The sequence below is a fragment of the Pezoporus flaviventris genome, unplaced genomic scaffold (genome assembly GCF_033815535.1).
Source record: "Pezoporus flaviventris isolate CSIRO_AGI_PZ_B2104156 unplaced genomic scaffold, CSIRO_AGI_Pfla_v1 ptg000031l, whole genome shotgun sequence".
NCBI classification, from domain to species: Eukaryota; Metazoa; Chordata; class Aves; order Psittaciformes; family Psittacidae; genus Pezoporus; species Pezoporus flaviventris.
The window spans coordinates 45,754,333-45,777,315 of NW_026892579.1; the positions used below are offsets into that span (position 1 = coordinate 45,754,333).

General features: G+C 43.9%; 1 protein-coding gene across 3 annotated transcripts in view; it reads right to left on the bottom strand.

Moving 5' to 3' along the window:
• Nucleotides 1-2,034: 2,034 nt before the first annotated feature.
• LOC133273018 (protein LYRIC-like) overlaps nucleotides 2,035-22,983 on the bottom strand; it is a 30,293-nt gene continuing 9,344 nt past the window's right edge. Inside the window, exons 2-11 of one of the 3 annotated variants that reach the window (XM_061460880.1) lie at nucleotides 21,482-21,541; nucleotides 20,389-20,479; nucleotides 18,733-18,801; nucleotides 16,615-16,830; nucleotides 15,378-15,452; nucleotides 14,098-14,196; nucleotides 7,025-7,131; nucleotides 6,202-6,321; nucleotides 4,647-4,776; nucleotides 2,035-4,190 (exon numbers count right to left, since the gene is read on the bottom strand). In XM_061460880.1, coding sequence (XP_061316864.1) covers nucleotides 4,135-4,190; nucleotides 4,647-4,776; nucleotides 6,202-6,321; nucleotides 7,025-7,131; nucleotides 14,098-14,196; nucleotides 15,378-15,452; nucleotides 16,615-16,830; nucleotides 18,733-18,801; nucleotides 20,389-20,479; nucleotides 21,482-21,541 — 1,023 coding nt within the window. In that variant the 3' untranslated portion in view covers nucleotides 2,035-4,134. Of the gene's footprint in view, nucleotides 4,191-4,646; nucleotides 4,800-6,201; nucleotides 6,322-7,024; nucleotides 7,132-14,097; nucleotides 14,197-15,377; nucleotides 15,453-16,614; nucleotides 16,834-18,732; nucleotides 18,802-20,388; nucleotides 20,480-21,481; nucleotides 21,542-22,983 lie in introns of those variants that run through there. The other 2 variants (XM_061460879.1, XM_061460881.1) reach the window with 2 other exon arrangements.

Genomic DNA, 22,983 nt, shown 5'->3' on the forward strand with positions numbered 1-22,983 from the left:
TTGCTCCTAACCAGATCATAGATGTTTTCTAAGCCATGCATTATCCCACCTCCTATGCTGTGGCTGCACCAGAGGCTTGGTTTCCAGCCACTGGGTTGTCTGCAGGGGCAGGGAGAGCTTTTGGGTGTTCCCAAGGCATATGCTACTCAAGCAAGTAATAAATTGCTTAGGGAAAAAGAAGGGGGAACCAGCTGGATCTGGCCCATGAACTGGCAATTAGACCACAGTGGGTTGAGGAATGAGAAAAGAGAGGCTACTCTAGACTTACCCTTTCAGGGGATAAGCTACACAGAGAATGGAAACTTTCAGCTATAGCACAAGCAATGCTCCAACTTCTTGGAGGGATGCTGAATCTCCTATCTGAGGATTTATGCTGGTCTTCAGCTGGTGAAGATCAGAGACTAGGAGAATAAGCATATCTAGCACATTCATTTAACACTCCCAGTGCCAGAAGCAGCATAGCAGGCTGTTGATCTGCACAGAACAGTTAATTCCCACAGCGGAGAAGAGGAAACATGTCTTAAACGCATAGAAACCAGGGAGCAGCTTGAACACGCAGTGTTGAAAGGAAGGTGAATTTCCTACGGGACTCAACAGTCTGGATTTCGAAGGTGCTGGTCATATGCAAAGACCATTTGTTAAGCTGAGCAATGGTTTTTCAGCCTCCGAGGACTAGGAAATGAAAAAGTGGAAGTTAACAGCAGTTGCTGAGTGATTTGATTTGGTTGTTTTTTTTAAATTTAGTCCTCTCACGGAGGAACCAGACCCTCAGCACACTTGCCCATCCCTGGGAACCCGCGTAGCAGCAGATCTGGGGGATGCGGCGCAGAAAGGCTTCAGGCATGTATCAAACAGTACCCAAATACTTTCCTGACTACTCTCAGCAATGGTACCAATACCGCACATGAATCACAAAAACAATACAGACACCAAACTTTTCCTGAAGAGAGGTTTGCCATCACTTAGGAAAGCCTACAATCAACTACAATTCAGTTGAAGGAATGTATTTTCTTTGCTTACGTTAGTATGTATTATTAAATCATGTGCTGCTATAAACTACTGAGCCCGTCTGTATTACAGTGATGACTTCCCATCTGTGGAACAGTGGAGGCAGAAGAAACACACAGCTCTCCTGATACCGCTGATGTCAGTAAGAGCGGTACTGATGAATTTGTCAGAAAAACTGGGTAATATAATTTACTGCTGCTTGTCATCAGCACCACAGTCAACTTGTCGGTGTTGCAGGTATTGATTGCTCTTTCATCCCAACAAAAGAAGAATGTCATGAGGATTTCCTAACCATATGTCCTGGGTTCAGCAGTAGCAGTCATTTTTCTCCTTCTTGGTAGCTGGTGCAGTGCAGTGTTTTGACTTTCGGCCTGGGAACAGAGCTGATAACAATGATGTTTTGGTTTGGCCAAGGGCTTTGTGAGCCTCATGCTCTGCTAGGGCGGAGGGGAAGCCAGGAGGAAGCAGAGACAGGACATGTGACCCAAGCTAGCCAAAGAGGTATTCCATACCACAGCACGTCATGCCCAGGATGTAACGGGGAGTGAGCCGGAAGGGCTGGGAGACTGCAGGGTTGGAGGAGGTATCGGTGGGTGCTTGGTCGGGCTGGGGGGGAGGGGTGGGCGAGTTATCGGTTGGCTGGTGGTGAGGTGTTGTATTCTCTTCCCTTGTTATTTCCTTTATCATTATTATCATTGGTGGTAGCAGTAGTGATTTGTGTTATACCTTAGTTACTAAACTGTTCTTATCTCAACCTGTGGGAGTTGCATTCTTTTTGACTCTCCTCTCTGTCCCTCCGGGAGCAGGGGGAGGGCAAGAAGGGGGGGGGGGGGGAAGTGCGTTAACGAATTGCCTGACTGGGTTTAAACCACCACACCATAAAAGGGTTCAGATGAAGTAAATATATTAAAAAACATTTACAGTACACCAAAAAAGCTTGAAAATTAAATGGTTTTAGCCAAAAACACATGCTCTTACTTGCACACATACAAACTAATTAAATAATACTGCTCTTGAATGCTGGGCTTTGGGCAAAAGTTTTGATATTTATTATTAAAACAATGAACATTTGAAAAAAAAAACATAATTACACAGACCAAAAAGTTTGCAAGTAGATACAGAGGAAAAATACAGAAGAAATCAGGAGCCTCTCTTTATCTCCTTCATTCTTCCTTTTTTTTTTTTTATGACAGAGGTTATCTTCAATGTTAAACAAAGACCTTGAGCAACATCCTGGCCCCAGTGAGGTCAATGAATGAATGTTTTCCATTGGCTTCAGAGATAGCAGAACTTTAGTCATTACCCACATACTCTTCTAAATCCTTGAACTTGCTGTACTTGTTTCTCCAGTGACGCTATATATTTTCTTGTTATACATCTGCTCCAAACCAGCTACTTTCCAGATAAAAGCACTTTGGTCTATTCAGTCCGCTCATAAACTGCCTATATTTTGCCTACATTGAGACACAATCACCAAGACTTGCAGAGTCTAGATAGTGGGTTGCTAAGTGGTAGCAGTTAAGAGTACCCTTCACCTGCCTGTCTGAAACAATCCTGCTGTGCTGAATTTTCAGGACACACTGTACTGATAACTACCCAACAGTCACAGCACAAGAGAACATACAGTAGCTAAACTCGAAACACAAATACATTGCTGCAACTAATTGCTTCTCTGAAGGATACAGCTGTGTTGACAGCTATGCAGATGAAGGCTGTCAGGTAATAGCATAGAACTCCAGATAAAGCTGACAAGCCAGCATCCGGGATTCAGTGGCTGCAATGTCAAAAGCACATGGCTATCTTCCAGCCCAGTGATGCAATCAGGAGTACTGCTGTGGCAGAGTAAAGCCATTATCATCCCTAGTTACTCAGTGTTCCATGTGAAATGAGTTTCAGCGCACCAGCCCAATGCTTACAAACTTGCATACATTTAACACGTTACCAATGTAATCTTCCCACACAATCTCCAAAGGCACAAAGTCCAATGCAGATGGAGATTTCGCAATCACTACCTCATATTCCAGGCAGCACTTCTAGGATGGGTCAGGTGGAGGCACAGTCTCAAGACCCTCTGATGGAACCCTCACAGCTGCCAGTAAAGCTGCAGCTCCTCTAGAGATAAAGGGCTTCAGCTGTTAGTGGTGACAGCTCTGCGCTTTTTGTAAACCTCAGTATTCAATTGTAACACATTCCCTCCTCCATACCATAAGCCCTCTGACAACAAGAAATACACACTCTTCAACAAATACTAAAATGACATTTTAAAAAACTTCATTCACAAATTTCATTTATATTGGAATATTTAACAAAACTATAAAAACCTTCAGATTAAGAAAAATTATTTTTAAAAGTTACTTCAGTCTACTCTAAGTACAAATGCAACATGCTTTGGACATCCAGACTTTAAACTTTAGCAGACCGTGAAACCTGAGGAGAAATAAAGGGTTTAGATCATCTTTCCAAATAATTTTAAAATCTCCTTTAGAAATTTTCCCTTGTAGAACAAGTTAGCCTTATGTGGCGTGAAAAGTATAAATACATCAAGGTATGAGACCATAGTCAGATAACAGCAGCCAACGAAGGTCAAAAAGATTTAGGAGGTTTAAGAATGATCCTTGTATTCTCCCTTTGTCTCTGATCAATGGTTCCTTCTGTACATTACTAGCCTGTCAACAAGTATCTCTGCAAAAAAGCCAGAGAAGACCAGACTAGCTGGTGGATCCGCCATGGGACCAAAGTACAGTCACAGTCAGGAGCGTCCTGACTGTTTCTACAATGGCATATAACATTACAAGTTGACAAACAACATAGCAGTGAAAAACTGAAAGGACTTAATGCAACCAGTCAAACCCCATTCAACAGCTTTTAACCAAGAGCAGCAGTTTATAATGAACGGCTACTCTGTTTCAATGCCACCTCCTGTGCACAGCATGCTCATTCTCTCCATTCTCTCACTCACTCACACACTCTGGCTCACAGCTCCTCTTCTCCTCTTTCTTTCCTGGGAGGTCCCCTATATCCTCTCTTTGCTTTGGACTCAGTGCAGCATCACAGAAAGCGGAATCCTTGCAGTGCACTGGCATGCCTGCCCCATTGTGTTGTCACTCTGGCAGCTGCGCAGCTCCTTCAAGTCTCTTTCTTCATTTTTTTCCTCTTCCTCCTCTCCTTTTTTCCAGGTACACCTACCATACAAACAATGGGGCCAGTGCACAAACCTTCTACATGCAATCATGTCCCTGGACACTGCTGGGTTTTCACCTGAAATGAGTATTTTGGGGTTCTCAGATACGTTTTACAAGGGCCACCTATTTTCAAGGGTAATCCAAAGTCATGGGAAGGGCTGTGTATGTTTTTAGCAGGCTCTGACTCACTCACACACACATCTGCTTCTATTTCACATTTAAAAGCACTGTGCAAAATACTAAATGCAATAGTAGTTTTGCTTATTAACTCTAACAGGAGCAGGAATATGTATCTGTCACAGAAAAACCTCAAAGTTTTACAGAGCCTCTCTAAGAAATGACACAGTTAAAGAAGCGTTTTGCATATTCTGTTAAAAATGCATTTGTGAACACTCCTCAGATTATGCATTATTCTGAAACAAAAATTCATCAGATGTTCAAAAAACAATCACTTACCATTACTGGGTGAATTAATAGCAACATCCAAGGAGTTTTTGAAGGAAGCACAGACTGCATCACTGCTATGTTTTCTGGATAAAAAGCCCCTTGGGCCTTCTTCCATTCTTGTTTCCAAACCTTCCTGGGGCTTAATTGAAACAATATGCTTCACTAAGTATATGAGTTAAATAAAGCATATGCAAGTACAAAATATGAGAGAAAATGTCATTATCAGAGGGAATTAGGGTATTTGAAGAAACAGCAGGACAAATTAGTTTATAAATTATTAGAGTATTCTGGCACGTCATCTACCTACTTTGTTTGTTTTAGAAGGGATTAAAGTGTTGAAATTGTCTTTCATTACCATCTTTCCCTTTGTTTCCCTCAGTGAATAGAAGTACAGCAAGATATATTGAGGGGAAAGTACTGTAACTGTATAGTGAGACTGAAGACTAAGATGTGACTGCTAAATGACCACAGTTGACAGAGGTAGCACAGGGTGTGTGATGAGCAACTTTGTATATGTGGCTTCATATGTAATTTCATTTTTTTATGTCTATCGCCAAAGGATGAGCTTGCACAGCAGCAGACACCAGCATTTGGGACTGACATGAAACATGAGCTCCCTCTGTCCCATCATAAACATGCCAGACGAAACTGTGCTGTCATGAGGAGTCTGAACAGCATTATTAAGATTATTCATTAAAGTACATACAAGGCTAAAGCAACTAATTGGATGTGCAAGAGAGAGAGTAGCCCGGCAGCACCCTGGTAACTGGTGGGTTGCTGTAATGACCACATGCATTGTGGTCAGTGAGTCAGTTAAAAGTGTTTCTCTTAAAATGAGAGCATCAAGAGTTCAAGGGAACAAAACTGTCCTGAGGATCAGGAAAGACCACAGTGGGTGTGAGGGGAAGACAAATGATATTACACAGCCATACAAGTCCAGAGCCACGTTCAGTGACAAGTGAATGAAAAACAATTAGGACATTATGGGGGGTCCCCATTTCATGGAGCAGCAAGGACATCACCGCCAAGGACTGGTCCAAAACCCAGTCAACAATCTGTTCCTTTGTACCTCCCATTCCAAACAAGCTGACATTTTCCACAGCCTTTCTCTGTTGTGCTCTGAGACATTTTGCTCTCAATAAGTGTTTTACTGGTATAACACTGGTCTTGCTTTATCTTCACTGGCTTTTGGAAACCACATTTGCATTACTGTTAGTATCTCCAGGTGACCTTCCACCATGGGTAAAACACAGCCCAGCTGTACACTAAATCTGAAGTGCATTTTCCTGAGAATGCATTTCTTCTTCCATGATTAAAGCCATCTGTTCCTCTCTGCATTGCAAAATCAAACTATTTTGTAAATGTGTTGGGGAATACTGTATTGCAAAAACACACTGGTCACTGTGCTACCCTTCTTTTATAAGAGGGCAGGGAGAAGAAAGAAGAGGAAGTTAGAAGATGGAGAGGAAGACAAACCCCCTTAGATCACATCATCCTAATGGAGAAGACACCCCCCTCTGTTCTTGGAAAACCAGATACTACTCTGGGAACACAAAATACTCACAAGCCTCAGTCCTGCTCCGCCCTTTGCTTTCTTCACTTCCATTTTCTTCTTCTTCTGCTGCATTTTGCTTTTGAGTCCAGAAAGGCAGAAACAAATGCCTGCTTCGCCTTTTAGCAAATCCTGAAAGCATCAGGGATTTTATGAGAGGAGGTATGGAGCTGCTGATTCATTTTTTTCAGTAAAACTGGTTACCTCCAGGAGCATGTGCTGACAGTGTACAAGCAGGGCATCTCTCTGGGTAATGCATACATCTCAGCTTAAAACAGCTCTTTGCAAAAAGCTCAATATGCTCTTCTCACTGCTGTCAAAGAGGGTCACTGCCCTGTGCTTCTACAAGGCAAGCCAAACAGCAAGTCCTCTCTTCTACCTCTCCACAACTGCATCACTGTCAGCAAACTCTCTCACTTAAGTAAACATATCCCAGCTGCTTGCGACGGTGTGAAGGCTGGTGCCAGCTGTGGACTCTGCACCTCTTTTAAGCCCCAGGTATTCAGGAAGGTCAGTGGCAGTAGAAAGAGTTCATTCACACAGGGTGGCAAACACCTGATGTTTGCTGCTCAGGGCAGCAGTGTCACCACATGATGAACTCTCAGAACAAGCCAACTCACACGTCCTGCAAGTGTGTCCCAAGCTCCAGCTCTCTCAGACAGATCAGGGGAGTGACCATGCCAAGTGCTTTCTCCCACTGTTGGAAGGCCCCCACAACCGGAAGAGCCCGTCTTTGGGGCAGGTTTGGACACCCTGGTCTGGCTGAGAGTGATCCCAGTGGAGCAGCTCTTCCTTGGTCATAGAATCAGCATAGTTAGCAGCAACACTGTCTCACCTTCTCCTTCTCATCCCCTGTCTGGTGCTCCTCATCTCCCGTCCAGTTTCCCCACTCTTCCAAGGGAGCCTTCCAGTCAGAGTCCAGGTCAATAGCTGAAGGATCATCTGTTAGGACAAGCATACAAATTAATTATGTTCAAATCCATGCTACTTCCCAGACTCACACTAGTAACAAAATTGCTGCAGAGATCTGTCATCTTCCTGCTTGCCAATGGGCTGTCTGGTTGTGCATGTACGCACATGCGTCGTCAATGTATTTTGAAAACTACAGCTGGCTGCTGATTGACAATTAGTGACTGTACTCTTCAGGACAGGAGGAAAATTAAAGAAGGACAGAAAAATACATACAGGAACAAAAGTGCTTCCATCCTGCACTTCAAGAAAACAAGCTTTACAATACTAATAGCATGGCTTGTCTCACATTTTCTTTATTTCATGGAGAAGGATTCAGGCATATCCAGAAACACTGGCAGACACAGCAGGCTTTTCCACTCACTGCAACACACCATCCTCAGGGCAGTTATTTGTATGGAAGAGTAATATTAGAAAAGAATTTATGCATTTTTTAATGCTCTCATTGGTGTTTTCTTTCCTATCAAAAATAGAACCAACTGCGTTCTTGACTTAATCTTCTTGGTTTATTTTCTTTTCTTGAATGTAAGCCAGAAAGGCACCATCTTGGCATACATGCAACTGTAAATATGCATTAAATAGGTAACACCTACCCTGCATCAATTCTTATCATTTCATGAGGACTAGGCAAAAAACTTTTGAAAATCTTCTAGGTTTCTCTATCTGCCAGCATCTGGTGCCTTTGAAACTCTGGCCACAAGCCCTGAGCTGCCTCTCCATACAGCACTGGCAAACGATACTCAGGCAAGAAGGCAAAACAGACCAGTCTAATTCCTTTGCCCAAACTGAAGGAGTTGCAAAAAACCAGATAAATCAGCACAAGCTGTTGAAAGGACTACTTCATAGAATCATAGAATCATAGAATCATAGAATAGTTAGGGTTGGAAAGGACCTTAAGATCATCAAGTTCCAACCCCCCTACCATGGCCAGGGACACCTCAACACTAAACCATATCACCCAAGGCCTCATCCAACCTGGTCTTGAACACTGCCAGGGATGGAGCATTCACAACCTCCCTGGGAAACCTATTCCAGTGCCTCACCACCCTAACAGGAAAGAATTTCCTCCTTATATCCAATCTGAACTTCCACTGTTTAAGTTTTAACCTGTTACCCCTTGTCCTATCACTACAGTCTCTAATTAAGAGTCCCTCTCCAGCATCCCTACAGGCCCCCTTCAGATACTGGAAGGCTGCTATGAGGTCTCCACGCAGCCTTCTCTTCTCCAGGCTGAACAGCCCCAACTTTCTCAGCCCGTCTTCATATGGGAGGTGCTCCAGTCCCTGATCATCCTCGTGGCCCTTCTCTGGACTTGTGCCAACAGTTCCATGTCTTTTTTATGTTGAGGACACCAGAACTACACACAATACTCCAGGTGACGTCTCACAAGAGCAGAGTAAAGGGGCAGGATCACCTCCTTCGACCTGCTGGTCACGCTCCTTTTGACGCAGCCCAGAATATGGTTGGCTTTCTGGGCTGCGAGAGCACACTGAAGCCGGCTCATGTTCATTTTTCTCATCAACCAGCACCCCCAAGTCCTTCTCCACAGGGCTGCTCTGAATCTCTTCTCTGCCCAACCTGTAGCTGTGCCTGGGATTGCTCCGACCCAGGTGTAGGACCTTGCACTTGGCATGGTTAAACTTCATGACGTTGGCATCAGCCCACCTCACAAGCGTGTCAAGGTCCCTCTGGATGGCATTCCTTCCCTCCAGCGTATCAACTGAACCACACAGCTTGGTGTCATCGGCAAACTTGCTGAGGGCGCACTCAATCCCACTGTCCATGTCAGTGACGAAGATGTTAAACAAGACCGGTCCCAACACCAGTCCCTGAGGGACACCACTCGTTACTGGTCTCCAGCTGGACATTGAGCATTGACCACAACTATTTACATGCAGCCATCCAGCCAGTTCTTTATCCATTGAGTGGTCCATCCATCAAATTGATGTCTCTCCAATTTAGAGAGATTTTGATAATTTTTTAATGGTTTGAGTGCAACAATCTCAAGTCTTATCCTAACAGGGAAAAAGATTTTGAAAACACAGCATATAACAACTCTTAGCTGGTCACGTCTCTTAAAATAAAAACAAATATAAAAAAAAATCCCAAGATGCATGGAAAAAACTTCTCATTGAAGCAGGGCCAAAACCAAAAGCATGCTGGGGAGGACAGAAGAAAATTGTTTCCAAGAAGTTGCTCTCTCCAGTTTGCTGCCAAATGTCATAAACATGATTCTAGACATTGCTCAAGTTTCTCAGTTTAAAATCCATGCATAGACAGTATTTCTTTCCTTCTTCAACAAAATAGGAGCAAGTATTTTTGAACGCATTCCTCAATAAAATTACAGTCTAAGTATTTTAGGCAAATGAATGCATCTAGATTTGAGAGAGGCACAATATACATGAATGAGTTAGATGTCTGAAGAACAGTTTGTGTAAGCTGTAGCATGGGATACCAGCACCAAAAAGCTTCTGCTGCTTCTCCCCAGTTAGGTAACCTGAGGGTCTGGCTCAGAACTCTGGAGGATTTAGCTGTTGTGGATGAAGACAATAGCAACCTGCACTCCCCAGCCCATTAACTATGCCACAAGGTGCATCGGAGGGAGGACACGGCAAGTCCCAGCTCCTTAGCCTGTGCAGTGCACACTCTGCCTGTGGTTTAAAATCTCTCCTCTTGTGTAGCGTATTTCCTTTCTACACTGACAACTCCTGGAATGTTTTTAAACTTTGAATAGTCTCTAATATTTTAAAATCAGCAACTGCTTTTCCATGGGTCATAAATTCTCTCACAGGCTAAAGTTGGTCAGTAATTCCTCCAATAGGAGAAAACCAAACACAAAAACGAACGTTCCGTGCAGCAACAAGTACTCCTGTTCCCCTGGTGGGTTTAGTACTCATAGAAGTGGTATCTCCCAGTGTACCTATAGACCAACATCTTGATAATTCCCGATGTTCATTTTTACAAAAGCAGTGCTCAGGGCCAGGTTGGACAGGGATTTGAGCAACCTGGTCTAGCAGAAGGCGAACAGGAAAGTACAGCTTTGTCTGGGTGGAGCTGCCGGGAGACTAAGGTAGGTGGCAAGCAAGAATCTATTCAGAAAATCATAGAATCATGATTTGGGTTGGAAGAAACCTTAAAGACCTTCCAGTTCCAATCCCCTGCCATGGGCAGGGGCACCTTCTACTAGACCAGGTTACTCAAAGCCCCGTCCAACCTGGCCTTGAACACTTCCAGGCATGGGGCATCCACAGCTTCCTTGAGCAGCTTGTTTCAGTGTTTCACACCCTCACAGTAAGGAATACCTTCTTAATATCTAACCTAAATCTACCCTGTTTCAGTTTCAGCTGGGTGTAGGTGTCCCTCATTTGGCATCTTCCTCTAGCATAATTCAGTAGATGCAAAAATACTAAGTAAATCCCAGACTAAAGTCTTCTTTTAATTGAAAGAAGCTGCTTATTCTCATGAAACAAAGAAATTAAAATTCATTTTAACCCCGGGACAGAAGAAGGAGGGGAGCCAGGAGACAATGGGGCTGTCTGAGGGTTCCAGGCAAAACCTGCCTTGGCAATAAAGGATTCATTGGGAAGATGCCAAGTCACAGGTAGAAAGACAACCTTCATTGTCGTGAGATGCTGCATTTGCAAAGCAGAACATGGGACTTCTGACACTGCCTTGTGCTGTTGCCAAAGCACAGGTCCACTGCACTCTGAAGCAGAAAAACGGGATAAAATCATTATGTGCTTGCCTTAGAACCTGATACAGGTACTCTACAACAGCCCAGCCAGCCACTCTGTGCAGGTTACACATTTTGTAACAGCAAACCCATCCGCGGCCTATAATGTATTTTGTGAGATGGGTAAGCATAAGTACATCAGTGTCATCAAAGGGGCAGCAGCAGACCTGTGGTACAGGTGCACAAAGGCCATATTGGGAAACATATGCAAGCAGTTAAAACTGTTGAAGTAAAGCACAGGAGGAAGAGCAGGAGGATCCAGAACAACCCTGCAGAGCAAGCAAGAAAGGTGCCTGGCAAAACCAGAGCAGTTCCTGGGCTCAAAAAGAAAGTGAATTATGCCAGAAGCAGAAGAGATTCACCCCCCTTTCTCTCAGCTTTGTGGCAGGGATTAAAAGTATGCAAATACTAATGATGAGCAGGGAAAACTAACTGAAGTAAGTTGCCCATTTTGGGGCCCCCTTCCCACATGGAAGCGTGCTGACCACTTCAATTTCCTCCTGGGGCTGCAATCATCAGTGCTGGCCATGTGGCTTCAGCTCCAAGACACTCAACACCCATAGCTAATGGCTTAGATTACTAAAGACTAATTTTTTGAATATGCAGAGACAATGGCTGATGACAGAACAAGGATTACAGAATCGCTGAGGTTGGAAGGGACCTCTGGAGATTCCACCCTGCTGCTCACTGCAGGCTCAGCTACAGCAGGTTGCTCAGGGATGTAGCCACCAGGATCTTAACATCTCCAAGGGTGGAGACTCCACAACCTTCTGGGCAATCTGTTCTGCTGCCTGAATACCCTCACCATAAAAAAAAAAGCACAAATATTTTCTCATGTGTAAGTGGAATTTCCTGTGATTGTCAGAGGCAACCACCCCATCAGGTGTTCATACACATGACAGACTCTGCTGGACCTACTCCAGTATGTCCATTCCCATCTTGTACTGGGGAACCCAGAAATGGGCACAGCACTCCAGATGTGGTAGTGATTAAGAATTAACCACCAGCAACGTGTATCATTAATGAACATCACCCTAGCAGTGTGTAATCCTGAAATAAGCCTGATTTGTCAGTCTTTTAAACACACCCCTATCACAGTGACCTCAGTTCCCTAACTACTAACTCCCTCTCTCCATGTACATACACTTTCAGTGGCAACAACATGTAAGACTCAAACCTTTTGTTGGTTAGGATGTTATTATTACTGGTACTTCACAAAAAGATATCCCGATGAGGAGCAGGGAGCCAGCCCAGGCTGCTCCGTGAACCTGGCACAGAACAAAGAGACTCATTAAATGTACTGATCTGGATTTGATAAAATGACCCCAGCTCATATTCAGGTTATGAATGGCTTTTATTTTTTTCAGTTCAGAGGCCTGCAAGCACTAACAGGCCTTGTTTAACTGTCAAAGAGCTCATTTAGCCTGCAGCGCAGGCCTTACTGCCAACCATTTCCTCATCTAAATTCAAGGAATACATGTTTGTGACACTCCCCTCTGCATCAATATCAAGACTGAAGAATTAAAGGAAAAATACTACTACTACTAAGAAACAAGCTGTAGGGCGGGCAGGAACCCTTCCATTTCTGCTTTCAATCAAAATGCTTCTGCTCCAACGTTTGCAAGAGCAAGCTGCTGTACTTGCCCCATCTGTTCTGCTTCCAGATGGGGCATTGAAAAAGTGGAGCTCTGCCTGGCTTTGCAACTGCAGATAAAATCCCAAGAGCACAAAGTGTGACATGTGCTAAATGCAACACAAGGAAAGGCTGCTGGAGAGCTACCTGCGTTGCCTCCCTCCTTCCTGTGCAGACGAGCTTGGGCTCAGAAGTTACACAGTGCCCAGCAGCAACGTGGTGATGAACAAACACAGCACTAAGGGAAGGGAATGCTTAGGGTTGGTTTTTTTTTGGTTTAGTTTTTTAAAGGTTTTTTTTTTTGTTTATATTTTTAAAGCAAACTATGCTAGTTACAAAATCCTCTGATGGCCAAACTGATGTGTCTGCTTCAAAGTCTCTGTTTACTGCCGGGCAGTGGAGCGTGATGACCGCAGTGTGTTCTCCTCAATGCATTCAACCAGTCTGGGTTCCCCTGCAGTTAAGGTAATCAGAGCAGCTAGAAGAGCAAGAAGGGGTCTGCTTGGCTCATCAGCCACCATTCCTGCAAGAGCAGGGTAAAAGCTTTCCAGCAGCAGGGGTATAAACAGATACTTCAGTCCTGACCAAAAGGTCAAGAGAAAAGGCCGTATAATACCCCCACTGTTCATGCCAAATTATTCCAGCCACTCAGGACCCACGCTGGCCTATCAAGCAGATTTTAAAAGTAACAAGAAAGCAACCAGTCATAAAAAGACTGCAATGCCGATTGTCAGAGTCCACTGGAGCTGGATTTTGCGTGTGGGTTCTGGGTATTACAGAGGAGACTTTCAGTTTTGGCAGAGGTACCCCATGCTCTAGCAGCACCCTGTCCTCCCTGCAGCTCTTCCTTGGCCACCCCACAGAGGCCAGGCCAGGGGCTGCCTGGAAAGGAGCCATCCAGCTCCACCTTCGCCACCCAGTGATGGGAGGGCAACAAACACAATGCTCCAGTTATGAAAACCAATCCCAAATTTTCATTCATTGCACAAATTTAATAATCTGCGATGACTGCTAACACATGGGGTTTTGAAGCACAGAGACCATACTGTTGCCTCTGGCTCAGGGAGTCCCTGATCCACTCTCAGCTGGGTGTGGAGAGGGATCGTTTTGTGCTTGCCCTGTTCCTGTGCTTATCTGCCCTTAACTACTATGTGCAACTGCCGGAGAGAGGACACCAGGCTACAGAAGCCTTCAGACAGCCTCCCTACAGCTGGTCTTGCTACCCACAATGTCTAATTACGCTTTGCACAGCAGTATGAATGCACTGAACAAGACTGTATGCACTTTATCCCTTTTTGTCACTTTCTAAGTAAAAACATAAAGAAACTACATGTTCTCACGCTTCTCAAAGATCCCGTGCAGGGCACCTGCTGCTCTGGCCAAGCTCACAGCAGCTCTGGGCATCTGCCCAAAACCAGACACAAGCTGAATTTCTTCCTTACCTCTATCAGCCTTTGTGCAGATGAGCCACATGGGAAGTGGACCCTTATTTTTGAGGCTTAGGGAACAGACTGAAAAGGGTGTCAGCATTGGTACACTTGTGTTTCAATAGAAAGAGAGCAAAGGGACGTACCCTGCCCCTGCCATGCACTGTCTGCGGGGACGAAACTTGAGCTGGCGTGCCAACAGCATCTGGAAGGACTGGCCTTGGATGATTTATTCTTCACGTTATCTGCATACAGGAAGGCATCCTTTTAAAAAATAAAACCAAAAAACACCCCTCTAACCTAAAAGATAATCACACAGGTATATTCACATTATTAGAACCAATTAATTATGCCTTTATCTGCATCCTTCCCTCCAGCGTATCAACCGAACCACACAGCTTGGTGTCATCGGCAGTAGCATCTTCTTCAGTTCTTTTATACACTAGATTTTTTTTTTTTCACATATCTGATCTTTCCTTTCTTTCTTTCACCTAAACAACTCCCTTGATTCTGTATTGTTCTGTATTGGTTTGATTTTTTTCTGCATAAATGCAAATGTGAACAATGTTAATATTCTCCCTGTTGAGTACTTGCACATTAGGAACTGCTTCACTCCACTGATGCAGTGTTGGAAAATAGAATATTAAATATGGAATGATTATTGATTACCATGTCTGGCTTTAGAAATTAATTTCAGCATTCTGGCTTACACCACACATGCTGTTCTGTGCACAGATGTCTATCTATGTGTATCTCTGCTTGCCTTTAGCATCTCAAAAAGATTCAGGACCAGACTTTGCATTCATCAGCCAGCTACCTGGACCTCCAGACAAATGTGAGTTTCTGGTAGGCAGAAAGTGTATGAATCAGGCAGCAAGAAGGACAGACAGTTGCAGAGAAGCAAAGTGAAAGCCAGGAACAAGGCTCAACTTAATACAAAATCAGGAGATGTTCCATCCTTCTCAAGGCCATGTGTGGAGATGCTTAAGCTGGAAAACCTTTGCTGTGCTGGCCAGGAAGCTTCTAGCTAGGCAACCTCTAACGGGACCTCTCCAACCTGGGCATCTGCTCTCCACTGTGTCTGAATTCTCTGAATTTGCTGGTCATCAGAACACATCAGAACACAACAGAACCCCCCTGTGTGAGCAGATGTAACAGGGAGAATATGCTGGCAATATTTTTTTTTGTCATTTATTCCAAGATGAGACATGAGTTTGAAAAGTGCCAAGTAAAACATTCTGATGTCACTTCTTCAAATGCTGGTATGCTGGATTGCAGATGGAAGCAAGCTTTATGTGGGAGAGTGTCTAATGAAATGCTGCTGCAAGGGAGAAGATCCGTATGTGAGCAATGAGAGTACTTTAGGCCAAGGGTCTAAGAAAGCAATAGAAGAATTCACATGGAAGTCCAAAGAGAGAACACTCACCTAACTCCCCGGACAGGTCTGATAATGTCCCAAAGGTCACAGAACAGGATTTTACTTCTGCAATATTCCATGTTCCTGCATTTAGAAAACAAACAAACAGTAACCAAAAATGCGATGTCACATTTACAGCTGACAACTGCAGTTCCTACCTGACACTCCCAATCTCATTACAGCCCTTCCCTGTTCACTCCATCCCAAGCCTGCAGTCACTGCTGTTGCTGGAGAAGAATCAAGCAAGGAGAAATTATCTCTTATGGACAGAAAGAGTTCAGCCCAGTCACCATATACACGTTCTCAGCCCTTCAAAGTGTGCATCACACCAGCATGGGACTTTTCTGGACTTAATCAAAGTCCTCCTTCATCTGAACCGATGCCTGTCCCCTTTACGCCCAAGTGGCAGAAGCTGTAATCACATATCAGCTTGGAATTTGGCCTTTTGAAAGCATTAGAGTAAAAAATGGTACTAACATTCTCCCTGCATCAACCCTATACTTTGCAAAGAAAAGAAAAAAGGACTCTAGCAGAGAAAGCAAGTCATGTAACTCATGTAAGGGCAATCTAAAACCATTTTCTGAATCACCAGAGTACTGGATTACTGATACTGAAGGTGGTTCATTGTATGGCCTTATATGCCAATCAATCCAGTCATCGAGATTGGCCTGGTAGTCCACCCCTTCACTGTTTTAAAGGCGTCTCAGGTTATAGAGACGCAGCTTCCCACCTCCAGCTTATGTTACATAGAGAATGCCCCAACAGCACAACTGAGAGCCAAAGTTGCTCTAAACGACCTTGTTTGAACAAGAGCAAGGGGTGAATCAGCTGGGAAGCTGGGCAAAATATGTAGGTACAGCACAGCACTGACAGGAACAGACTACTTCCAACTGTCAAATACCCAAACTGATATAGGAATACCCTGACTCATACTGCTTTGATCTACATGCTGCAGATAGACCCTGAAGCCTGACTGACCATGTGTGAGCATCCTTGAAAAGGAAAGGAAATGCTTTGTCTGCAAAGGAACAAAACACTACATACCTGTGGGTAGAAAACAAGTTGTACCCAACAGGTAGCCTGCAACACAAAAAAATTCCTGCTGCAAAGACAGGAATTACTATTGCTGGAAAATAAGTAGCAGGGTTTAAAGGGTTGGACAACATTGCAGGTGTGCAGGATGCATGTTGGTGAGGCTGTACTGTGCGGGACACGAAGCTTTCCCTCTGCAAGGCTTGACACTCACCTACATTGGAGAAAACATCCTCTTCTGCCAGGGAGAACGCCGATTCTTCCTGTATGGCTCCTGACGCCTTCAGTGCAGTCCCACACTCTGCCTTGGCAATGAGAGCACCTTTTCCACCACCACTGGTGTCCTCTGTGAGTGGCCACAGTGCACTCTTCTCATCCCAGTCAAAGGCTTGCTCAGCTACCAAGCTACCCAGAGATGCTCTGCTGGGGTCTTCTTGGGAATAAACATTATCACAGGGTCATCATTATTTTTAATTACAATTAAGAGTTTGTACAGGGGAAACAACAGAGCAACACCTAATCTAAACCCATCAGAAGTAATAGCTATATGCCAACTGAAATTATTCACAGATACAATGACAGTAAAGCAGAGCCCCTGGGAGGGGACACTGAAACAGCAGATAACAAAGACCATGTGAGAAGGAAGGCACCATGCAATCCAGCAAAGTATTCCACAGGAGATGACGCTGCACTATAGAGGCCTTGGGCATCCCCTCCTAACTGCAAGGGTGGCTCAATGCCTCCAGAGTCCAGCTGGGGACCCAGAGCAATAGAGGGAGAGAAAGAGAACAGCAGGACCTCCAAGGAAAAAGAAAGCAAACCTTTTGGATGTTGTTAATTCAAGGCTGCTACAGAAATCAGCACCAGGCACATGAGTATTTATAAATAATTACAAATACCTTCAACATCTTTTGTTCTGAAGGGTTCCTAATGCACTTTATGACTCCAGCCTTCACAATAGCAAAGTTTTTTACTGGGGCTTTGGTGAGGAGGGGACCACTGCTGTCATTAACCCCACCTTCAGACACCTTAATGCTGATGCTTCTTCCCAAGTGCAGCAATCAGCACTTGACAGGGTTAGGGATTTCTCCTGGAAGATCACATTTCTTTGTAAATACCCATACTAAACAGGACCACCCCAATGACCCGGTTCAGCTTGCTGCACAACCCAGGCTCCAGGACTGCACCAAGGACTTCTGGTGCTTCAACTGCAATGTGGTCAGCTGAGCTCCCTTCCCTTGGGTCAGCAAAGCACTTTAAACCTGATAGATCTTACTGTTAAACCATGCGTTAACCTTCTGCATATGCAGCTGGAACCACCAATGCCAACAGGCCAACCTGCATGAGGAAAGACAAATACAGACCCATCTACTTTGCTGGAGAGCAAGTAGAGACCTCAGCACCATAAGCCATTAGAGACTGTCATGCAGATATTTAACTCAACTCTTGATAATCCAAGAGTTAAAAATCTAAACTCAATGTTTAATATTATATAATCCAAATGATAAAGTGGTTCCAAAATAACTGTATATTTTTAGATTAAAATTTGCTGTTCACTTGCCCTTCGATTTTAGGTTACCTGAGAGCACTTTAAGACAAGTCTTATTACAGACAGTGCACAAACACCCATATTTATCCAGCTATGTCTTGCAATTTCAAACTTCTATCTTAGCTTATAAATTACTTTAATATTTTAAATTTACAGGTTTCACTATTATATTGATCATTTAACCACAGATAATTAAAATATTTCCAAATACCTTAACTCCATGACCTGCTTTCATATATAAACATAATATTAATATGTTATAATGTTAATAACAACATGATTAGTAGAAATGTATATAGGCACAAGTACATGGCAGACATTTTAAAATCCTCAGAAGAAAAACGTAGAGTGAGCACAAAGTTTTGTTTAATTTTATCCCCCTTTTATAGCTGTTTACTCTATGCAGGTCTGGATTAAAGAACCTGTTTGGAACTGAGCAAATTACACAAGTTTTTATACATCCACTATCAGAAAACTTCTCTCAAGTCATGCAGAAGTAAGTAATCCACATTACAACAAGCCTTTAGCAGATCTCAGATCTAACAGACATTTATTTGCTTTCAAAGTCCTATGGGTAATACTATGTGTTTTAATGAAAGCCTGGAGTAAAAGGCAAGCTCCCAAGTAAGAGCTCCCAAAGTTGCTTTTTCCTAAGTTAAGAGCCTACATGAATGTGAAGATTTTGCTGCCGAATGACGAATAGAGAAAAGAAAGATGTTGGAAACTGAGAAGGGGTGACCAGCTCAGCCAGGGTAGATGTGTAAACTAAGCCTGTACATTTACCTTTTTGTTTCAGCCTTTCTTTTCTTAAGTGTCTCTTTTCTCTGCTGCTGATCTTGGTCTGCCAAACTCCTACAACACAAAGCAAAGTTCATTTTTAAGCAAACAAGAAATTTCCTTTACTGCCTTTATTGCTTAGCACGAAGGTAAACAGCTATCTGGTAGTTTCTGATACTGGCTGTAAAAGCGGCATCAGGGCAGAGAGTGCTAGCACGGCCTCATGCAGCATCTTCCCTGCGTGCAGCCTTTGTTGTCTCTGCAGAAACCAGTTACATAAGAAATCCCCATCACAAACCTGTCTGTCATATGTCCTGACTCATGTCACTGCACATATTCTTCTGTCCTTTCTGTCAGCCTGACGTGACACCCGTTCCCTTAGGGGAGATGTCACAGCAGAGCATCCACCGCCTTGTACATCTGACAGCAGAGAAAATCTTAATCATCAAATAAGGCTTCAATTTACTGGCTTTCTGTAGCCCTGAACATACCCTCAGACTTGTTCTGCGATGTGGAGACCCTCTGCCACACATCTGATTTCAGCACATATTCGTTCATACTGAATGGGCCAGGTTCTGCCTCCATCCATGCTCTCCATGACCCAAGAAGTCAGCAGAGGGACTGGCACAAATGGTTAATAACAAGAAAAACAAAGTCCCTGGATTTCATCGAGGCAAACTCTTTGTTTCTCCAAAGTACCCCCAAATAAGTGTGAAACAGTTCAGCTGGCTCATCTGTTCAAAACTAAACATCTGTTTGAAGAAAAGGCTTTTCTGCTTCCAATTCTCTTCAGGCAGCCTTGTAGGCACTCTGCTCCAGGCATAAGGGCCCACAGGGAGGACTCTGGTCCAACAGCAGTGAGGGCTTCTTTTGATCTCATGACCCCACGAATCACATTATAATCTTTTAAGTCCAGAAAAGCTTAGAGTTTCTTTTTTACAGTATGACCCTTGATGGGTGGAGACAGAGAGGCGCTCGTAGGATGCAATATATTTTCCAGTGAAATTCTAGCTGCCCAAGCCTTGCTAGCCCCTGCCAGATTGCTTTGCAGATTTGCTTGCAAGCAAAGATCTTGACTTTGTTTCATGGGCATGCTAGAAATTGGCTATATATTACCCCAGTGCCTTTACCAGCTTCCATCATGGGCACCACAAAACATTGCCTGGGAAGACCACAGCTTCAGCTGTGCATCAGCATGGCAGAGGCCACAGGATTAAGTAAGAGCATGAAGACAGGACTCTGCTACTCAGTGGACCTCTGGCCACTTCAGAGATGCTTCCTCATCTGCAGATGGGCCATCCCTGTGAATGTGGTAAGAACCTGAGAAGTTCTTACAGGAAAACACGTGGTCCCTGTCCTAGTTACACATAGTAAGGAGCAGAACATAGAATTGTATCATAGAATGGTTTGGGTTGGAAGGGACCATAAAACTCGTCTAGTTCCAATCCCCTGCCATGGGCAGGGACACCTTCCACTAGGCCAGGTTGCTCAAAGCCCTATTAATCTGGACTTAATAGATATAATTACCTCTCAAACTGGCATTTTTCCCCAATAACGCAGAATACTAGAAGAGTGGAGAAGACTTCCCTTTTGAAATATTTCATCCCATGTTATTATTTGTTAATATAAATCAGATAACAGAAGTACCAGATCTTTTGTTACCTTCCTCCTCTTGCAGTTTGTCTTTTTCTGCAGAAAGCAGGTCTTTTGGCACCTTCCTATCTGAGCACTGGGCTTTCCTCTTCTTCCTAGGCTACAGTATACAGGAGGTAAACCAGAAAGATAAACCAGGTATTTGTTACATTTCATCATGAAGGAAAAGAGTCAGGGTCATAGTTTTGAAACAGAGACCACACAGTGGTACTCGGAGAGCAGTTGTCACTGGAATCTTTAGGGGGGTGCAAAAGTCTTCCTGATCCGATATCTTTGCAAACTCCAAACAAATGAATGCTGCAGCTTTTGGCCTACAAATTTGTCCTATCTGCTAGTCTAGGAAGCTTAGATTTTAATTCAGGTACCTGCTCTATAATAAGATTTGCATTCATCATTCCTGAAAATTAATTTTCATCCTATAAAGGAGGAAACCTTAAAATGATTTACCCCCTTTACAACCAGCAATGCTGAAATCAAGTGTTAAGACCCTGCCTATGCTTAACCAAAAAAGCCCCCATGGAACAGACTTTTTTAAATGAAGATGTCTGTAGTTTACACTAATCTGAAAGGGCACAGCAGTGGCTGAGGTGATTTTCATATGTCTTGATGAAGCAGTAGAGCTAACCTTAAGCCTTCAATTTTGAATATTCTAGCTTTAACATTCTAGCAAGTGGTTCTTGACTTTTCCAGGGCAGAATACCCCTATCAGGAGCACACTTCCCTGCCCAGGGTGGGGGGCTGCTCCTCACTTAGAAGTATCTGTAAAGCACAGACACTTTCCTCCATGACAGTACAAGTGCTCAATGCCCAAGATAAAACCCTTGCCCAGACCCAAGGAAATGTCCCTGTCAGAGCTGGAACTGAAATACAGGAGATCCCAGCTCACGCATGGACCATGAGACCGTCCAACTTGTGGTGGCAGTGACAAGCACCACAGTGTGACTGTACCAGACAGTTACTTGGTCTCCTGTTCCTAAGTCACCTCTTAAGTGCCACAACTTATTTTTACAAATTATCTTTACAAAGGACTGCCAAATAGGAAATATTCTTAAAACAAGTCTCTTGAAAGACAATATATTAACTCCAAAACTCTTGCTAGTACCTTGACAAGCTTTTTCTCTTTGATGTTGACTGATGATATAATTTTGCCATTCACTGGAACCTAGAACATGGACAGTAAAAATGCATTACCGACTATATATGTGCATGTGTGTATATGTGTAAATATACATATAAATACAATTATTTCAGTACCTTCACATGATATGTATGATAAGCTGAAAGACATAGCTAAATAAGTTCCAGTACAAATCTGGGTTAGAATTTGTGGCCCAGAGCTAAACAAATAAAAGAACAGCTTACATCCTACCTAGATCCTGTGAAGTAAACCATGAAACTTTAAGGACTTTTCACATTACAGTTTGATTCATGTCTTGGCTGTCTAAGAATTCAGTGGCAGCCACCAACCTCCAGCTGCGGGGGGGGGAGGGTGTAAATCTGCAGCTGAGACAGCAAGGACTGTGCCAGCAAGAGCCACTGCATGCTACACAAGCGGCAGCATCCAAAAGAAAGCAGACCTCCCTCTTGCAGGTGCCTCTTTCTGCCTGACACACACAGGAGCATTTTGCTGAATGTATGGCACTCCTGTCCCTTGCCTGGGTTGCCTTCCTTGTGCAATGCAACCCCTGTTCAGTGCTGCTCAGGTTTCCTTCAGTTCCATTAAACCTATTGCACTGCCAAGCTGAACCCAAAGCTTGCAGCAGGGAGCCTGACCAAGACTGACACTGATCCATCCACCTTTGCCAGCGGAGGACAGAGAGCCCCAATGCCTGGTAGGTGAAGACAGCCCTGCAGGGAGCAAAACCCCTGGCTGCAGCCCAGAGCTGCCCCTCAGCATCAGGAGGCACCCTCTCACAGGTTTGTGATGAAGGGGCTTCAGGTGCCCTCAGTCCTCTTGGGGAAGGGAAGACTGCTGATGCTTTCCACCATCTGCTCCTCCTCCCAACCCTCACAAGTCATCTCTGTCCTCAAGATGCTGTGGCAGAGTTTAGCCACACACACTCTAGAAGGCGAAATCTGCTCTGATTCAGCTGCAGAGGAGTGGTACCCGCTCTACACTGTCAAAAATGCCACTGTAGGGCTGAAAAATAACGTACAATTAATGAAAAGAGAGATAGAGATCAGCACCCTCCACAAACACTGCGCAGTAAATCAGGGAAGCTAGAACCTGATTCTTTTTCTTTTAATATCTCACTGGATGGCCACATCCCTTTAGGAGACCCAGATGTGAGAGGCAAAGGCTCAGAGCCACCTTGGGATGAGTGAGATTACAGCTCTCCAACAGCCACAAGGGACACAAGGAAACTTTTCCACAAAGCAATACATTTTTATGTGTTATCCCAAAGGCACCTTGCAACATCTTCAGGGCTTGAAACAGCTTTTTCCAAGAGATGAACCAGTTATTTCTTAGACACCAAAAAAAAAATCTCTGCTGATGTTTGCGATGATTAGTTACCAGCAAATAAAATCCTGTAGGTGACTGGCCATGCCTATCCCTAGTAAACCCAGTGGGGCTGCAGTCCTTTAGCCTGTTAATGCTTAGTT